Here is a 19,154-nt window from a genome sequence, read left to right as displayed (position 1 = left end):
CTCCCCCCGTAGGCAGCCAAAGTCCTGTTTACGGCAGAAGCCTTTTTTATTGTAAACAGTGAGGCCTCTCCCAGGCAGCCCTGATGAACAGGGTGGCACTGACCTGGGGTGAGGCAGTCTTCCTTGCAGAGAAGAAGACAGGCAGCCTACCCTCTTCTAGCCCTGGGGCCCTGGCCCCGAGGCCAGCTCACTGAGCCTGCGCTCCTCCTGGAAGCGGATGAGGGCATCTCGCTGGTTCACCACGTCCACTAGCTTCCTCAGGACCTGGTCCTCAGCCTGCCGGTCAGCAGCTGTCTTCAGGGTTTCTGAAGGGAGGGGTGAGACTTACTTAGAGAACAGAGAACGGGGAGGACGGCAGGAGAGGCACAACCTAATCCCGGCCTGTGTGACTTCTACAACCCCAGCTGCTTCCCACTCTGAATTTGGTTTATCAACACTAATGGTTCTCTAGCATTGTTTAGCAGCAGCACCACTTTTAAAGGAATCTTGTGTAAAAGCCCAGTTGTGCAGCTGTGATTGAACTGAAGGCGCAGAATGTGGGCCTGGAGCCCATCCTCTGGCTTCCTGCAGTTCAAGAAGCAATTCAAAAGGCAGTTCAGCCTCAGAGGTACTCAGACTAGAGGACTGTTGCCTGGGCAGTATCTGAGATCACGAGGCTTGTGCAAATACCAGCCTCTCCCCACATCCCACCTACCTTCCCGGTTCATGTAGGTTCGCAGTTCTTGGTCCAGCTGCCACTGTTTCTCCTCCAAATTCAGCTCCTGCACCCTGTGGGGGGCAGGGATAGAAAAGGCACAGGTGTCTAGGGTGACCAAAGACCTGGCTGTGGGGCCTGGCTCACACGCCATTGCCCCCCACGCCCCAACTCCGACACCCCTTACGTGATCATGAGCTCAGCCTCCTCGGCCACCAGGCTATTTTTCTTCTGAACAAGCTGTAGCAACTGTTCTAGCCATAGTGCCTTTTGCTGTTCGGGGGAACCTGACAAGAAGGAAGAAGAGGGGCCAGTCAGGCTTCTAAGGAGGGTCACAGGAATCACGGCATGAGGAACAGAACCTGCTGTGGGCCACAGCCTGGTAGTCTGGGGGTCGCTGGGGGTGGAACACAGGGCCAGGAGGCAGAGGTGTCCTAGGCTCATTTATCCTCCCTGTCTTCACTCACTGCTCCGGCTCCTCAAAGCCAGCTCCAGCTCCGTGCCCTTGGCCTCCAGCTCCCTCAGGGCAGCCTCGATCTCATTTTGTCGCCGTTGGATGGCCTGAGTACAAGACAGTAGGCCCAGGAGTCTGCAGATTGCTCAAGAACAGAGTCCCGGAGGAGCTCTGATCCCCAGTCTCAGAACCCTGATCCCGTTAGAACCTCCGGGAACCCCTAGGCCGCACCTGAGCCTTGCAGAACCGCTTCATCTCCTCCTCCTTAGCACGGCGCAGCAGAGTCCGACGCCACGTTGGGTAACTGTTCATGGTGCCAGAGTTCTTAGCCAAGTTCCACAGAACCTATGACAGGGTCAGGTGGATAGGGGTTGGGAAAGCTGCATTTGAAAGGGACCAGAAAGACCCTGGGCTGGAAGTGGGATAAGTTCTGATAGAAAAGGTGGAGGCCTAGAGACATGAAAGAGTCAGCCTGGGTGAGAAGACATTCAGAGTCATTTGGGCTCAAGAGGATGGGTGCTGTGGGTTTCTCCCGGGCAGGGGCCAGGGTATATTTAGTGGATGTGTGCTGGCTTGGGCAGAATAGGTGGCCAGGTTCCTCCCACTCACCTGTTCTGTGTCTGAGTCCAATGGCACGTCTTCCTCTGCTTCCTCGTCACTGGAGCAGGGACTCTCTTCTTCCTCCTTCTCCACGGCCACAAGAACTGAGCAGAGAAGTGGATATGGGCTGAGATCCGCAGGACCTCCCTCCCCATTCCCCACATCCCCGTCCAAGAATCCGAATACCACCCTCCCATCCCCACCCTGGGCCAGCAGCTACCTTGAGGGCTCTGGACTGGCATTCCCCAGCCCACAAAGCTTCCCTCTAGGGCCTGGCGGGCCAAGACGGAGCAGCTTCGGGGCGGCTTGGGTGGAGCCTCCATTTCCGGGTCAGGGATGAGATGAAGGGAGGATAACCGCTGGCGTTCTGGGCTGGAGAGGCGGATCAGCTGACGGGTGGGCTGGCTTGGGACAGGAGTGGTCCCCTCCTGGGGGGCCCCGGGAATCGAGGGGCGTGATGGCATGTTATTCTCACTGTGTGTCGGAAGGTCCTAGAAGAGCCACCATATGCTCTGGTCAGTGACCTGGCCAGGGTGGGTTGAGGCAGCCCCTTGAGACAGATGTGGGCCCTGGCGTTCATTCATTTATGCCGTCTACCGAACAGTGTGAGGCAGTGTTCTAGATACTTGGGATTCATCAACAAGTAAGACGGTACAGAGATCCCTGCCATCATGCAGTTTACGCTAGTGGAGAACATTCAGTTACCCCCAGCAAAGTCTCGGGCTTAGAGAGCCCTTTCCTCCTTCCCACCCTCCATCCCACACTTCCACAGCTTTTACCTGACTCTCAGGGCCTCTGTCGCTGCTATCCTCTTTGTGGCCTGGCTGGGGCAGGTGCTGGAGGCAGTAAAAATGTCCTGGGAAGGCGGGAGAGGGGAGGAGCCATCAGATGCAGGCAGCCCGGTGAACAGATGTTCGGTTTATCAGGGAAGGTGGGGGTGACAGGCCTCTGCATTGGCTGATAAATTTCTACCAGCCTCCTGGCTTCTCAGAACCCCGCATTTGGGGCTTTGGAGGGGACAGAGGAGACGGAGCTCAGGAGAAGAAAGTGTCATCTTCAGCCTGCTTCTACCTCATGCCCAGCACCCCGGTTCCCCTCCACCTTCAAGCTCCTGGCCCCCCCAAGCAGGGCCAGACCCAGAGTCCCTCTGAATGCCTCCCAGGCCCACTCACCATCTCCTGGGTGCTGCCCGTAGCCACTTGGCCATAATGTGGCCTCACAGATATGGCAACGGAAGCAGCTCCGGTGGAAGAAACGGCCATTGGCACAGAGGCGTTCCAGGATATAGAGGTGTTCCCCACACAGTGCACACAGATCCTCGGCACTGGCCTGCACCAACCCCCAGGCCGCAGGTCAGCTGGAGTCCGAGGCAGCTGCCAAGTTTTTCCCTTCCCCTCCCTGCCCTTCCAAGGCCTCTGCCTGCAGACAGGGCCCCTGTTCTCACCTCCTGGTATTGGGATGGGGGTGTCACCGGTACATCAGGCTCTGAGACAGGTGGCTCCTCAGTACTTGGGGTCTCAGCCTCTACCTAAAAAGGTAAGTGCTCAGGCCCAGAGGCAGAGGGGCAGGATCAGCTGGGGAGTCCATGTGTACAGATGAATAGAAAGGACTGGAAGGGATAGGGAGTGAGACTAGGAAGCGAGACTGGATGGTGCGGGGGGAGGTTACAAGGAGCTGGGGTGGCGAGCAAGGCCTGGGGGGACAGGATATGGGAAAGAGTACCTCAGGGAAGGGACTGTCCGGCCCCTGCGTGCATTTACCTCCACACGAGGCTTCTTGCCACCAGCATCCTCCCCATTTCCCTGCAAGAAGTCCTACGTTCTGAGCCCCCAGTTCTCCCCTTCCCCCATTCTGAACATCCTCATCACCCCAGGGATCCCCACAAGGAACCCACTGCCCAGGCCAACCCCACCCAAACTCCCCACCTGGGCCCGGGTCCGTTGCAGGGTTCTCTGCAGTTTGCCAAGGAACAGCACAGCGCTGGCAGTGCCTGGGGAGCCTTGGCTGACTGGGCCTGCTGGGGAAAATCAGGGTAGATAGGGGGCCGATACAGTACCCCCCAGAACAGACAGCTATGTGCCAGCCCAGAAGGATAGAGGATACCTCTCCCAGGCTGTCCCGTAGAGGGCACGCTCACTCACACTCACACACACACACACACACTCCCTCTTCACACACACACACACACACACACACACACTCTCTCTCTCTCTCTCTCTCTCTCTCTCTCTCTCTCTCTCCCTCTTCACTCCACCCCGTCCTCCCCACCTCCGGGTCACCTGGGTTGTGAGGTGTGCTCTTGAAGGCACTATGGAAGTGGCTGAGGTAGGCAATGAGGCCCAGTGGGTCATTCCCTGCCACCATTGCCTGTGCGGACAACACGGGCGTGATGCCCAGCTCATGCTCTGCCATCTTCAGCGCCCAAGAAGTCGCTTCCAGAGCCCCGACTCCCTGCAGCTCTGAGGGTTCCCTGTGGGGCGTCAGGGAGAAAGGCCAGTGGGAGACCAGAACTTGCCCCATGGAAGGGGGAGAGAGCAGTAGGGGAGGGACACTGGGAAAGGGAGGAGAGGGCATAAAGGGTTTTTATTCTCTGTGCTACCTACCCCCCACCCCTCCCATGACAACAGCATCTGGCCTTGGGGGGCTTCTACCACTCACAAAGCTCTCCGTATTGAATGCATTTGATTCTCATGGGCAGGCAGAGTCAGGCAGGAAATCTATCTCTAGGGAAGCAAAGTGACTAGAGCAGGATTATTAGCAAGGGGTGGCCTGGGACGCAGCTGGGTGTGCTAACTCCTACACAGTGATCGCCCACCATTCCACACTGCCTAGAGAGGGAGGAGCTATCAGGGACCCCCAAGCCCAATGCCTGACTCACAGCAGGCCGGGCCGCAGCCGGTGCACGAGGGCACACAGAGCCAGCCCATCCGCCCAGGAGGAAGACAGGTCGGTGACGTGGACCCCTGGGTACCCAGCCGTCTGCTCCTGGCACCAGTGTAGCAGCTCCTCCTGGGTGGCCACCGACCCTAGGAGAGGAAGCCACGCTGTACTGAAGGCACCAGGGCCCGCAGAGAGAGCCCAGCTGCTGGGTGCGGGGTCTATATGGGAGGGGGAAGCAGGGACCCACGCCTACTGGGCACCAGCCTAACACTCACTGTCAGCAGCACCTCCTTCATCCCAGTTTTCTCATTTGAAAAAATCTTTCTGGCAATAAAGTAGGGGAATGAATAGAGTGAAACCACTGCTGGCCACAGAGAGGGCAGCAGGCTATGAGCTGAGGGGCAAGGGAGGCCCAGAGATTAAAAGGAGAGGCAGGTTTGGGGTCTGCAAGGCGGGAAGGGGCAGACAGCTGAGAACAGTGCAGCTCCGCTGCCATCCAGCTGCTGCGTTACAGCGGCTGTTAGAGTGCTGAAATACTCCACACAAGTTGGCAAATGGCTGCTGCTGAGCACCCCACTGCCCTGAACTCTCCAGGAGGCCCCAAACATCTCCACCACCCAGCAGTGCTCCAGCACCCTGCTCCCTGCCACCAGCGTCTACCACTGTTCTGATCATTGGTGCTCGTGCCTCACTGCTTGGTAAATATTTTGGACATGGCCCCGGAGGAAGGCCTGCTCACCAGTGGCCGGCTTTCTTGAGTCTGTCTTGTCACTCATTCTCTGCACAGGCTCCTTGGCCTCCACATCATACAGGTCTCGTACCTAAGGCAGCCCCTTTCAGGTCTCCAGGCAGGCGGACCACACACACCCCCGCCGCCCTCCCCAGTCCATGGGGGAGGGGCTGCCTGGGTGGGACTCACCCGCAGGGCAGGGACTGGGCAGACCACAGGAGGGAAGGCCTGACCTGGGGTGCAGGAGCTGACCCAGGAAGTCTTGGTGGGTGGTGCCAGGGGTTCTGACCTGACTGGGGGTCACGGCCCGGAGGTTCAGGTTGGGATAGCGGGAGGCTGGGTCCAGCCCATACTGGGCCACATTGCGGTGCATGTTTTCTGGGGATGTCTGTGACAGGAGCTGGTACAAGCTCTCTCTGGGGAGATGAGGGCGGGATCGGGCACAAGTGGGAGGGCACCATCAGCACCCACCCCTCCAGAAGTGCCAGGCCTTTCCTTCGTTCTCTTTTCTCTACGCCCCCATCTACTCAACCAGCATCCCCGACCCTACTCCTGACTCTTGTCCTATACCCAACCCTGCCCCCACCCCGCCCCCCAACTCCCCAATTCAGGCCTCACCTCTCTGCCAACACCTCTAGGGGCCCAGCGCCCTCTGCCCAGCGCTTCACCATCCAGGCGGCGTCAAAGGCTGCCAAAAAGCCCCGGGCCACTCCAGTGCCCAGGGGCCAGAAGGGCTGTAGGGGCAGAAGGATAGGAAACAGTTCAGGGAGAGTCCAACAAGGGTGTCCACGCCCAGATGACTGCAGGGCCATAGCAGAGGGAGCCCTGACACACCAAGCCACCTTCTGCTCCTCCTTACAGGAAGCAGACCTTTTTATACCCCCTCCTTCCCACGAGGCTGCTTCCTCCCCCAGCCAGGGAACCCCTGTGCCTCCTCACAAGGGGTCCGGAGAGCCCCTCCCCAATCAGTGAACACTGACCCCTCACCTCCACCAGGCAGTCCCCAACCAGCCCCAGCAGCAGGCGGGCGCCATGCTTCTCCTGTACCCGAGCAGAGCTCTCTGCCCGCATCATGCTTGTGAAGTCAAAGGCAGAGACGTCGGGCCGCCCGTGGGCATCCTGGGCAAACTCCAGCTTCCCAAGCTTGCCGTGGGTGGCGAAGTCGGCAGCTGCCCGAGCAAAGCGCTGCAAAGCCTCGGGCGCCACGTTGGCGCTGCCCAGCAGCCGGTCGGTCTCCGGCCAGTCCTATGTGGCCAACAGATCAGAACCAGCAGGGTCAGTTGGGCCATCACATCCCCTTAGGTGTAGAAGGTACACATCCTGAGGCCCCAGGAACGGGCTTCCCCAGACTATACAGCAGTTGAAGGCTGAGCTGGGAGGAGAATTTGAATGTCCAGCCTCCCACACTCGAGCCCTGTCCTCAACTCTCAGCCTGCCGCTCGCTGGGGGTCCCAGGTCCCACCCTGCCTCCAAGGCCCAGTATCATTACTGTTACCATACACCTGCTTTGGACAAGTCACTGAACTTCTCAGAGCCTGTTTCCCCATCATTTAGAGATAACGTACCTAACTTCTCAAGGTACTCGTGTGGATTAGGTGAGAAAATGAACATAAAACTCAACAAAGTACCTATCACATAGTAGGTGTTCAACTAGTTCATTCAGCAAATACTTTCAGGGTGCTTACTACATAGCAGGCACCATTCTAGGCACTGGGAATCATCAGTAAACAAGAGACGGACAAAACCCCTGCCCTCATGGAGCTTACGTTGTGTAGTCCTGTGGCTGGTATAAGGTGTTTAGCCCAGAATATGATTCAGGTTGCCACGTAAGTCCCAGGGGAGAAGAGCTTATCGAGGTGGAGGAAGCGCCATCGCAGAGAGGAGGGACTCCCTCCACACCCAAGGAGAGACTGTGTCCAGGCCTGGCCCCTACCTCCCAGGGCCCACCACCCAGCCCCTCCCTGCCTGGGCCCGGGCCCCACCTGACGCAGCACCCCCAGCCGTAGCAGGCACTGCTTCTTGGCTGTCATCACAAAGTAGTGGGTGTCATCCTTGTAGTACACGATGTTCTCCAGATCAATGCCTGTGGGGATAGGGCAGGGTACGAGGAATGTGCCTCGTCATCATGTGTCACCTCTCCAAATACCCCAGCCATGCTTGACCTCTGAGAGCTGGGATCACAGCTCAGCCTGCAGCAGCACCTCTACCCACACACACACAGGGGGGGCCCATGAGTTCTGGTGGCACAGCGGACCATCTGTCCCAGGCCCAGGAGGCCTAAAGGTGTGGAGCAAAATGAGAAACTTGGGTGGGGTGGCAGCTGGGCGATGTGCACCACATAGTCCACAGGCTTGCAGAGGACAGCCCGGCTTCTCCGACCGGGATGTGCACACTCCAGGGGGCGTGGCAGTGCGAAGCCAAAGTAACCATAGGGCATCTTCTGGAAGTACCACTTTCATTTTGAATATATAGCATTTTGTTTTGCTTTGTTTTTTTGAATTCCTGAATTTTATTTTATTTATTTTTTATACAGCAGGTTATATAGCATTTTTATATTAAAGCATATGTAAAGAAGCACAAAGCAAAATCCCATGCATTTTGCGAGAGATTTCTAAGACTCGTCATGCTGGGTGGCTGAGTGGGGCTGTGGCTGCTGAATCCCTGGGGGCTCAAGTTCTTTGCTGCCATGACCACAAAGATGGAAAAGTACAGGATTCCTTGGACTGTGGACAGGTCTGAGAGGGAGAGGTGGGAGGCAGGCCACAGTGAGGCACGAGGGGGGCAAACCCTGTGAGGGTGGTCCTGACCTGTGGCTTTAAGCAGGCTCTGGAAGAAGCTCTGGTTGTAGATCCTGGCCACGCCGCTGATCTCGGGCACCTGTGTCTCTTCCACCGTGCGCCCGTTCACAAAGTTGGCCGTGATGCCAATGGCCAGTTTGCCACGCATTTCCCGCACTGTGAAGCCTAGAGGTGGGGACAGGGGGGTGGTGGCAGGAGGACGACTGGTGTAACAGCCTAGAAAGGCCCACAAGGAGCTCAAGATGCTGGCTTCTTCGAGGGAAGGGATCACTCACCTTCAGGGACGAATTTACCTCCAGCTGCAGAGATGAGGACATCAAATTCATAGTTGGCCAGTTGGGCTGGGGGGCTGGGCTGGAGCTGGGCACGCCAACCACTCCCTGGGGCAGAGGGTGTGAGTGGCACAAAGGTGTGGAAATCTGAAGGGGCCCCTGTATTCCCAGGACAATCCAGTGAAATAATTAAATAAACGTTTAAAGGGCTTTATGGTTTAGAAAGCAATGACACACTATCAAATTACACCTTCACAACAGCCACGGAAAGTAGGTAAGGAAAAAAATACTTGGGGGTCCTCGGGAGCAGAGAAGTCCTTACCCTTTCTGGGAGGGGGCTGAAGGCCAGTGAAAGTGACACCCCAGTGAATTTCCACCCCCAGCAGTAATGCAACTTTCAACAAAAGCAGCTGAAGTTGCCGGATGCCTGGAAGGGAGAGGACATTAGGAACAGGGACCCCAGGTTCCCACAGCCTTCCCAAGCACCAGTGTGTTCCTGGTCAGAGCCGGAGAAGGTCTTAGAAATCACTCAGTCCAACTGCCCATTTTACAGGTGAGGGCCCTGAGTCCTGAAAGCCGCCTGGCTGAAGTGAATCTTATCCACCCTGCCTCTTGGCCGGCCCAGCAGCAGCCCCCTGACCCCCTCCACTGGCCTGTCTCTAGGTCCAGGCTCACCCGCCCCTCCAGGCCACCACATGGTGCTCACTGATGTGGTCCAGGGAGCCTGTGCAGAAGCGCCCATAGAACTTCTTGGCGCCGAGTGCCCGAAGGTCATGGATAGTGAAGGGCCAGAGGTGGAGCACGTTGTGACGAGAGAACTTGGTGCGCTTTTCCACCAGCACCACTCGGGCCCCAAGCATCGCCAGCTCCACAGCAGCCCGCAGCCCACAAGGTCCAGCACCCACCACCAGGCACTGCGAACACACAAGGCAGCATCGGCATGGCATCTGGCCCCTCCTCTGACTTCCCCCACTCTCCAGGCCCCATCCCAGGCACCGGGTACCCACCTTAGTGCCGGTGCAGGCCCGGCCCTGCTGGTAGACAGGCTGGCTTGCTCTCTTGTCCAGCTTGGCCCACAGCGACTTGGCACTCCAGTAGTTGAGCTGGGCCTTGATCTTGTGGTACTGGGGCAGCCCCCCACCGGGCTCCAGCCCCAGGGCCCTGCATAGCCCCTGGAAGCTGCTCAGCACATCCTGGCACAGCTGGGCCTGCAGGACGCTCTCAAAGTGGGCATGTGCTGGGTTGATGGAGGTGGGTGAGGCCATGGAGACCTCGGAGGCTCCCAGGGAGGGGCAGGGGCACGTGGCTGCTGGAGAGAAGGAAGGAAGAGAAGGGAAGAGGCTGGAGAAAGGAGGAAGGGAAAAGGAAGGGGAGGAGAAGAAAGTCTGGTATCCCCAGGGAGCTCCAGGTCCAACCCTGATTGGCTCTGCTGCTCTCTGCCAGCTGCTCCAGTGACAACTGCTATCCCTTCCACTCCAAGTGAAATTTGCCAAATTTGGAAATGAAAAATCAGCAGTCCTGGGCACAGAGGGCACGCGGAAAGCCAGGGAGCCTCCAGCTCAGCCTTCTTGCTCAGGGATCTCCAAGCCCTGCTCCATCTCTGGGGCCCAGGGGACAGGAATTCTTACCCTGCCTTCTCGGGGCCCTGGAAGCAGAGCACGGGTAATTTCTCGGATGTGAAGAGGGCAGGGTGCCCAGGAAGAGAGCTTTCCGTGCAGTACAGACAGGGACAGATCTAACACCGGCAACCCCAGCTGCTAGGCACATGTACTGCCCTATCTCACCCCAAGCCTCCCTGTGCCCAGCACCCACGAGGGACTCAGTGTGACGCTGGGTGTGGCGTGCATCTTATGCCAGGGGCAAAGTTCTCCTCCTTAGCGCTGCTCATTGCCTCACCACGGGGAGGAGATGGTCTCTAACCCTGTAGGTTCCACTTCCCACCACCAAAATACTGCACGGAACAGCCCCAGGATGTTGCATCTGACTGAGTAACACACAACTGGGTCTATTTCTGACTCACTGTGGTCAAAATACTTCCCTTGTGACTTGCCACTGCTCCAGTGGGCCACAGTACGGCTGGGGGACTGCGGGGGCGACAGGGCAGCAGGGTTCGCCCCTCCCAGCTTCCTCTCACTCCCATTGACGCCCCACCCCATCCCTGCATGCTCTCCCAGGAATCTCCCGAAACAAGGCCTCCCTTTGTCCCCTTCTCCCTCGCTCGGGCCCCCACGCAACTTGAGGGGTGTTGGAGAGACCTTTCTCACGCTGGGACCCGGAGGAATCAGAGGGCACGGGGATTCCTGGAGAACTGCCCACGGGGGAGTTCGAGTAGGAGGGTGGCACTCATGGGGGGAGATCCTTGGGCTGATCCCCCTCACGCTGCTCGGTCGCCTCACCGGTCCCTGCCCGAACCCAGCGGCCGGGCCGAAGCAGGAGATGAAAATCGTCGCCGCAGGTCACCTGGATGGGGGCGGACGGAACGTCAAGAAGGCCGAAGGTCTCTCTTAGGGGGTGGGAGGAGGAAGACCTCGGCGAAGTGGGGAGAGGGGGGACCCAACCTGGAAACACCAGGACAAATAATGTGCGAGGGGTGGACCGGTCTGGAAGGATGGAGAGGGAGCTGGACCACTGGCAGCGGGGGTCGGGGGTACTCACACTCCAGACCGTACAGTTTGGAGAGGGGCTGAGCAGGACGGAGGTGCAGAGAGACGGGCCGGACCGGCCAGGCGGAATTCAGGAGCGCCGCGAGCCACATTTCCCCGGAGGCGCATCCCTACTCCTACCCCGGGCCTCCGCGGGCGGGGGCCGCACATTTGGCGCAGCTGGACAACTTACCCGGGGGCTCGGAAGCCCGTAGGGGCCGCTTCCTGCCAGGCGGGCGTCCCAGTCCGGCGGGTTGGGGGACGGGGACGGAGGAAGGGAGTTGGAGGAGGCGCGGACCAAATGCCGGGATTACAGGGCAGCACGCAGTGTGTAGGCTCCCGCACCAGGGCACGCGGCCCGCAGAGGCTTTATTCGCGCCTCATTAGCATCTCATTACCCGGCGTTTCCCGGCTGGGGGCAGCCAAGGGCCCGCCCATGGCTGCAGGGTGGTGCCCGAGGGCGTGGCGCAGCCGGCGCCGCTTTCCGCCTGAGGGCCGAAGACCCGGGCCCCGCCTGGTGGGGGCCAATGAGAAGCGGGTCGGAGGCATCCGGAGCCCTACTGCGCACCCGCGGCCTCTGGCTCCTTCTCAGAGCCTGCGCCTGAAAGCTAGCGCTTCCCGGGAGGGCGAGGCCACCCGCCCTTGCGCAGTACGTACTGCGCAGCCGCCCCCCGAGAACTGGGCGGAGAGGGCGCTCGGATTGGGCAAGAAGTTTGCAGAAGCTGTTGGATCCGTAGGTAGCATCTGCGTCCTCCTCACCTCTCCTACCAGGAGATCCACGGCCCGGGCGCCCCACGATGGATCCAAGCTCGGGGTCCGCCTCCCCTGCAACCAGTCTGCCTCTAGACCTGGGCTGCGGGCAACCGGCACGGATTTAGAGCCCTGGAAACTCGGCAATCTGCAGCTTCCACAGCGGCATGAGTGAGCGGGCAAGAGGGTCTTGGGCGTGAGGGTACTAGACCGGCGGAAATGAGAGGGGTGTTTGGGTGAGAGGCTAGTTCCCCAATATTCAAGAATGCCTTGGAGAAAGGACCCACAGAGCTGTCAGTGCTGAAAAGGGCTTGAGAGACCTTTGGGATCAACTTCCTCATATTCCCCATAAGGAAACAGCTGAATGTGAAGGTACTCTTCCAAGGTCATTCAACTAGTTAATATTAATAAAACATCAATCTCATTTGTTAAGCATCTACCATGAATATTACCTTAATCTCAGTGATCACATGAGTCCCACTTTACTGAAAAGGAAACCGAGGGTCACAGAGGTTCTGTGACCCGCAACAAAGTTACACAGCAAGTGGCAGAGCTGGTATGGAACCCAGGTCTATCTGGACTCCACTACACCAGTGTTGATCCAATGTGACAAATGAAAGGCTGGCATCGTAGAAGCTGTTTCTTGTTTAGAAGAAGTGACATAATAAACACTAACAAAACAGAGGAATGAATGGGAGGGTCCTCCCCTTGAGATCCAGGGACAGAAAAAAGATGGTTACCCTATGGCTCTTCCCTTCTCTTTATTCTCACTTTGCATTTTGTCTGGAAACCCTCTGAGAACAAGCAAGACCTGTATACTTATACTGCTCCCAGCTTGAGCTGAGAAGCAGGCAGGGAAGGGGAAATGCCTGCTCTCTGCCAGGAGAGGCCTGAATTCAGCCAGGTCAGGCTCAGGAAACTAGGACAGCCTCCCAGTTGGACCCATTCTAGCTCTTGAGTATGACTAGTTGAGTATGACTAGTTATTTGGCTTGAAAACAATTTGCCAAATATCTAAATGGAGGACATACCTGTATTTAAATACATAGTGTAAGAAGGGTTCTAAAGCCCAGTCTGAATGGGTTACCAGGCTTTTAGAATCACTCCATTTCCCTTTCATTAGCTGATGGTAAATAAGCAGCTGCGCTGATTTAGTGGATTAGCTGAGGCCCAGCAGGGGCCCTTGACTCAGTGACTTGTGGTCTCAGCCAGGCAGGGTTGTGTGGCTCTCTGAATGGCAGATGGTAAAATTTGTCTTTAAAAGAGATCACAGAACAATAATGACTTCATCAATGCTTAAAAAACGGCTGACTTGGGAGTTTCACTTTATGTTAATTAAAGATACACAGTGGAGCAAAGATCAATGGGGAATATGTTGGTTTGTAATCTAGAAGATCTGGCCAGATGCCAGCTTTGCTTCATACAAACTTACGTAACCTTGAAAAGTCACCAACCACCATGCTTCAGTCTTAAATCTAAATGGAGGCAGTTTAATTACTCAACCTCATCAACCCATTTTGATTCTAAAATCCTATTATTCAATGTTGGTTACTCTAAGAAATGTATAGTCCAGAAGGCCCAAAACAAGTTCTATTTAGATTTTCTTCAAAAAAAAAAAAAAAGACCTCTAATAAAACTAAAAGAATAAATTATTATTTATCTACAAGTGTTTCTCTTCTTAATTAGAATCTTGAGTCATGATCCACATTATATGTGTATATGAAACTAAAAATACTGGCACAAACACACTGGCTAATTCATATTGGGTCAAATAAGTGGTTGATACGTGCAAAGTCAGTTTGTGGTTTTTTGGTCATGCGACACAGCTTGTGGGATCTTAGTTCCCTGACCACGGATCGAACCCGGGGCCTTGGCAGTGGAAGTGCCGAGTCCTAACCACTGGACTGACAGGGAATTCCACAAAAAGTTAGTTTTAAAAGAATCACATTCTAGGACTTCCTTGGTGGCGCAGTAGTTGGGAGTCTGCCTGCTAATGCAGGGGACACGGGTTCGAGCCTTGGTCTGGGAGGATCCCACATGGCGCAGAGCAACTAGGCCCATGAGCCACAACTACTGAGCCTGCGCATCTGGAGCCTGTGCTCCACAACAGGAGAGGCCGCGATAGTGAGAGGCCCGCGTACCGCGATGAAAGAGTGGCCCCCGCTTGCCACAACTAGAGGAAGCCCTCGCACAGAAACGAAGACCCAACACAGCAAAATAAATAAATTAAACTCCTACCCCCATCTTCTTAAAAAAAAAAAAGAATCACATTCTAATGTTTTTGCAAATAATCACTCCAGCAGTGGCCTAGGTCAAAAACCTGAGCCATTAAAACAGGATCCCTTTCCTCTAATCCACATCATGTTCTGTCTTCCTGCAATGCCATCCTTACTTCACCTCCTAACCTTTCATCTCCTGAGCCTGGAGTCGGAAACTAGATCCCTAGCACCGCAGGTGACGGTTCTAAGCCACCCTATATATGACTTTACACCTGTAGGTCCGCGTGTTCAAATACCACAGCCATGGTCCTGGGTCAGGAGCCATGGCTGCAGTGTAACCAGGCAGACACAGCTCCTAATGTAAAAATAATTATCAGCTGAGACCAAAGTGTAGCGTGCTGTGGACGGATATGAAAGTGTGGCTTGATTGAGATCAGAGGGTCAGGGAGGATTAGAGGGTGAGGAAGCAACACTTGAACTGAATTCTGACAGATGTGCAGACGTTAGTGAGACAGAGAGTAGGGGGAAGAAACCTTTCAAGCCTGAGACACTGCCTGCCTTAAAGCCTAAGGCAGGAAGTTGCTGGGTATGTTTGGGGAACAGCTAGGAAGACAGTGTGGTTGGAAGTGAGAATGGGGAAGGGACCCAAGAGGAAGATGGGTTGGGGATTTTATTCTGAGTGCAGTGCGAAACTGCAGGATTGTAAGCAGAGCAGAGATAACGATCGTGTTTGCGTTAATAACATGATATCCACGCACTTAGCAAGGCACTCTGCTTGATGCTATGGGCACAATGGTAAGCCCAGACAGATCACCATTTCCAGCAGAGAAATGGGTGGGGGAGGGGAAGAAAGGCAGGCCTTGGCAGGAGTCCAGGCAAGAGGATATGGTGATGGTGTAGCAGTTGGGATTGAGAAGTGGATGGACTCAAAATATAGTTTGAGATGAAACTGACATAACTTGATGACGGATTGGGAGTGGGGGTGAGGAGGGGCCCATCAAGAATGACTCCCAGCCTTCTTTCTTGGCTGGTAAGAGTGAGAGAATCGAAAATTTCAGTTTCTCATTCTTTCTTACCCTTCCCTGCAACTTTATCCTCTATATGCCGCTTTTTATTCAAATACCTTCCCCAGAAGTCAAAGTGTGATGATTGCACAGACTCCGAGATAACACAGGCGACAAAGATTAAAAATACAAATATGTTCAAGATCTGTTTACTTTCCCATATTTTTGTTATGAGAGTACTTTCATACTTCAAACATTAAGATTATAGGAAAATCTGTTCAGAAGCCACTTAATCATACTAGAATTATCTATGAGAGGTAGATTTTTAAAATGTAAACATTCTTGTTTATATCCCTAATTTAGCCTAAGGACACTTCAGTTTAACTTTTCATCTAACAAGGATAAAATACAAATGAAGTAAAACCAAGAGCCAAACTATTCATTTGGAAAATCTTCAAATCCATATTTTAAATCGAATATTATGGATATTAATTCAAAATAAATAATAAATCTATGTTCTAAGACCGGGGAAGTTCCCTGAGCTCTGCTCAAATTTTTCCCTTTCTACATAGTAGTAGAAAGGGATTACAGTAGTATTTTTCACTTACATTAAAAAAGAAAAAAGCTAAGATCTCTTGCTAATGTTACCTAAACTTGTTACCTAAAAGCTTTCCTACTCTGGTACATTTCCAGTGAGAATGGTGATATGTGCACATAGTCCAGTCAACTTAAGTGTTTGTTGCTTAATTATGTGTAAAGAATTTGAAAGCAAGATAAACTATCGCAGTGACATTCCAGCTTCTTTTAGAGGTCATTCCTTTATACCTGCTGTTTACAAAAGGCAAGGGGGATTTTTTTTCTTTTTTAGAGGTAATTCCTCCAAACCTGCTCTTTACAAAAACAAGACAAAGCGTTTTCTTTCAATTCTTGAGAGTTTAGGCTTATTTTACTTTGGAAACTGAGGATGAAATTTTACCTGAGTATTTATAAGGGTAACAAAAATAAAGTAAATCAGACTTCCCTGGTGGCGCAGTGGTTGAGAGTCCGCCTGCCGATGCAGGGGACACGGGTCCGTGCCCCGGTCCGGGAAGATCCCACATGCCGCGGAGCAGCTGGGCCCGTGAGCCATGGCCGCTGAGCCTGCGCGCCCGGAGCCTGTGCTCCGCAGCGGGAGAGGCCACAGCAGCGAGAGGCCAGCGTACCGCAAAAAATAAATAAATAAATAAATAAAGTAAATCTGCCCAAAATATAAAATATCCTCAATCAGAAGTTTAAAAAAAGTTCAAACAGAAGTTCAGGTTAATTAAAGCATTTTCGCTTTAGTAGTAACTTACAGCCAATTGGTAAATTTCAATTAAGCTTTAAATGAATAGTAGTAAAATACTGACCTAAGTATTATTAATATGGTAGTTACTGCATTTCTGTACAAAGATTGTAACTTTTACTATTATTGTTCTATGTAAAAAGTTTATGATTGTATGCTAAAATTTCAGACAGACCCTCAATTTTAGTCTAAAAGGTTCTATTACATAAAGCAGATCATATGTAAAGAGAAACCCAGCTTAAAGTTTCAAAAGGCTGATGGTATTAAGCCCATCTGGTGGAAGCAGCCACCCCTGTGCCCCAGTTCTGGCTCTGCCACTTACTGTGTGACTCAGGCAACGGACTTCATCTGTTGGGGCCTCAGTGTTCTCATCCATAAAACAGGCATAATAATATTACCTCGTAGGAATGTCATGAGAATTAAGTAAAATATGATTGTGCTGCAAATGGGTTACAGGTGTGTCCCAGACACTGCTTCCCGCCTCACTCCAGCTGTCGTTGTTACTGGCTGAATTGTGTCCCCCCTACCAAATTCACGTTGATGTCCTAACCCCCAGTACCTCAGAATATGACTGTTTGGAGGTAGTGCCTTTAAAGAGGTAACTAAGTGAAAATGCGATCACTGGGGTGAGCCCTAATCCAGTATGAGTGGTGTCCTTATAAGGAAATTAGGACAAACACAGAGGAAGCCCATGTGAAGACACAGGGAGGAAAAGATGGATGGGAGGCCTCAGAAGAAACCAATCCTGCCAACACCTTGATCTCAGACTTTCAGCCTCCGGAATTGTGAGAAAATAAATCTCTGTCGTTTAGGCCACCCAGTCTGTCGTATTTGTTATAGCAGCCCTACCTAGCAAACTAATATGCCGGTCATGGCCAGCGGTGCCTGGAGTCCTCTAACTGAAGGGTACTGGATAAGTCTTTTTTGTGCACCATGGTATGGAAAAGGTTTCAGAAGCCCTAAGATACAGACCTAACACACCTGGCTTTCCTCCTGGCCTACAGTAAAGACTCCATATGTGCCAGATATTGTTATTATTCCAATTTATGAAAACCTAGGTGTAAGCATCTATAATGAGACTCTCACATTCCTCAGCATCATTTAACCGGTTGCTCACGTTTACAACACAAGAACCAAATGCAGAAAAATACACAGAGGAGAGGTAGAAAGAGGAGTTTCAAGAAACAGAGGGCCAGGCACAAGAACAACAGCTCATTTTGATGGCGAGAGCTCAAGTCTTCCCAAGGCTAGCCCTCTACTGACAGAAAACCAGAGATTCACCTGCAAAAGTGACAAGGTCGTTTCAGCAGTCTGAAAGCACAATATTCTACTAATCCCCAAGAAGTACCATTTGTATTTCTGCACTTATTAAAACAAGTATTTAAATTGTGCAAGCTTAGTACAAAATAAGCTGTGAAACAATTAGCCAGCAATTTCTCAGACACAATAGAAACATTTTTACGTACGTGTCATTTCCTTTGGGTGAAGTCACCGAACTTTAAAATTGAGGATGCCACCCTGGCGGTTAAGACTCCATACTCCCAATGCAGGGGGCACAGGTTTGATCCCTCGTCGGGGAACTAAGATCCCGCATGCAGCACGGCGTGGCCAAAACAAACAAACAAAAAAGCCAATGAAACCGTAAAATTGAGGATTTCCTTCAAAGGGGCAGAATGTGTATTTGGGACACAGAAGAGAGGCTTGATTTATAAAGCTTTCCTTTTCTCACTTCCCTTTGACAGCTGGTCAGATAACCCAGAACTCTTCCAGAAGAGATTTTTATGGCTGGGACTGGCTCTCACGCTAGAGATGGGTAGGCCTGTGCCACAGGAGCCCCTAGCCACCTGTGGCTACCAAGTGCTCACAATGTGGCTAGTGTGACTGAGGAGCTAGGTTTTATTTTTAATTAATTCTAATATAAATTTTAAAACTGATACTTGTTTCAGTTATTGGGGAAAAAATTATGTCTGAAACTACTTGAATATGTGAATCTAGGTTTTCAACTGTAAATTGTATAAATCCTAAAAACAGATCAAGTGTGCCCCATGAACATTAGCGTCCAAACTGAGTGTGCAGTAAATGTAAAATACACACCAGATTTTGAAGACGTAGTATGAAAAAATGAATGTCAAATATTATTATATTTTAATATTGAATATTTACATGTTGAAATATTTGGCACATGTTGGATTAAATAAGCGATTTTATTAAAATTAATCTCATTTTCTTTTTATGTTTTTAACGTGGCTACTAGAAAATTTTAAATTACACATGTGGCTCACGTTACATTTATCTAAGCACAGAGGCAGACTGTCATAAAGCTAGTTAAACTTGACTTGTAAACAGTCATATGACCATACTTCCTGAATAATTATCCGGCTACCCAGAGTGAGTAGTTAAGCATTTATCTGCTTTAATACTATATATTTCCTGGAGAAAATGTGGGCCAGTAGGCTTTGAAAAGCTGGTAAAAACACTGCACTTCAACAATAAGGTTAAGGTAAATAGTTTAAATGACTAAAGTCAAGAACCTGAAATAATATTTAGGGCATAAGTGTATTTGTAAAAATTATATCTCTAGTCAGGCCTAATATAACATACCTTGGTTGACACATATAAATCATTTATGAATTTCTGAATTATATACAATAAAATATACTTTGCTAGATATGTTAGAAAACTGCTTTCATCTTCTCTCGAACCTTAACAATTCTATATTACTTTAACCTCCCAACGCTTATTTGACTCAGGTGGAAATCAAAGATCTCTAAAACAAAGAGTGACTGAC

At 52.4% G+C, this 19,154-nt stretch overlaps 1 protein-coding gene across 13 annotated transcripts; it reads right to left on the bottom strand.

Moving 5' to 3' along the window:
- Positions 1–27: 27 nt before the first annotated feature.
- Positions 28–11,371, bottom strand: MICAL1 (microtubule associated monooxygenase, calponin and LIM domain containing 1). 13 transcript variants are annotated; one of them, XM_027088891.1, is made up of 26 exons: positions 11,264–11,311; positions 10,825–10,888; positions 9,436–9,737; positions 9,135–9,342; positions 8,751–8,855; positions 8,432–8,587; positions 8,166–8,321; positions 7,341–7,441; positions 6,346–6,603; positions 5,977–6,092; positions 5,648–5,774; positions 5,368–5,449; positions 4,627–4,774; positions 4,028–4,218; positions 3,674–3,765; positions 3,509–3,550; positions 3,193–3,276; positions 2,921–3,077; positions 2,528–2,604; positions 1,969–2,239; positions 1,758–1,852; positions 1,380–1,493; positions 1,162–1,255; positions 882–981; positions 695–768; positions 28–305 (listed from the first exon to the last, which is right to left on the bottom strand). In XM_027088891.1, the coding sequence occupies exons 3-26, from the start codon at positions 9,691–9,693 to the stop codon at positions 157–159; spliced, it is 3,255 nt and encodes a 1,084-aa protein (XP_026944692.1). In that variant the 5' UTR covers positions 9,694–9,737; positions 10,825–10,888; positions 11,264–11,311; the 3' UTR covers positions 28–156. The 13 variants fall into 13 exon arrangements, with proteins under 13 accessions (XP_026944692.1, XP_026944696.1, XP_026944705.1 ...); XM_027088895.1 differs by having other exon boundaries at positions 9,436–9,734; positions 11,264–11,309; XM_027088904.1 differs by lacking the exon at positions 10,825–10,888 and having other exon boundaries at positions 11,264–11,371.
- Positions 11,372–19,154: the final 7,783 nt, after the last annotated feature.

The sequence above is a fragment of the Aethalodelphis obliquidens genome, unplaced genomic scaffold (assembly GCF_003676395.1).
Source record: "Aethalodelphis obliquidens isolate GAN/ISIS:26980383/991018 unplaced genomic scaffold, ASM367639v1 scaffold3, whole genome shotgun sequence".
Taxonomy (NCBI): Eukaryota; Metazoa; Chordata; class Mammalia; order Artiodactyla; family Delphinidae; genus Aethalodelphis; species Aethalodelphis obliquidens.
Note: the sequence above shows the minus strand (reverse complement) of the source record. Positions and strands in the feature narration are given on the sequence as shown.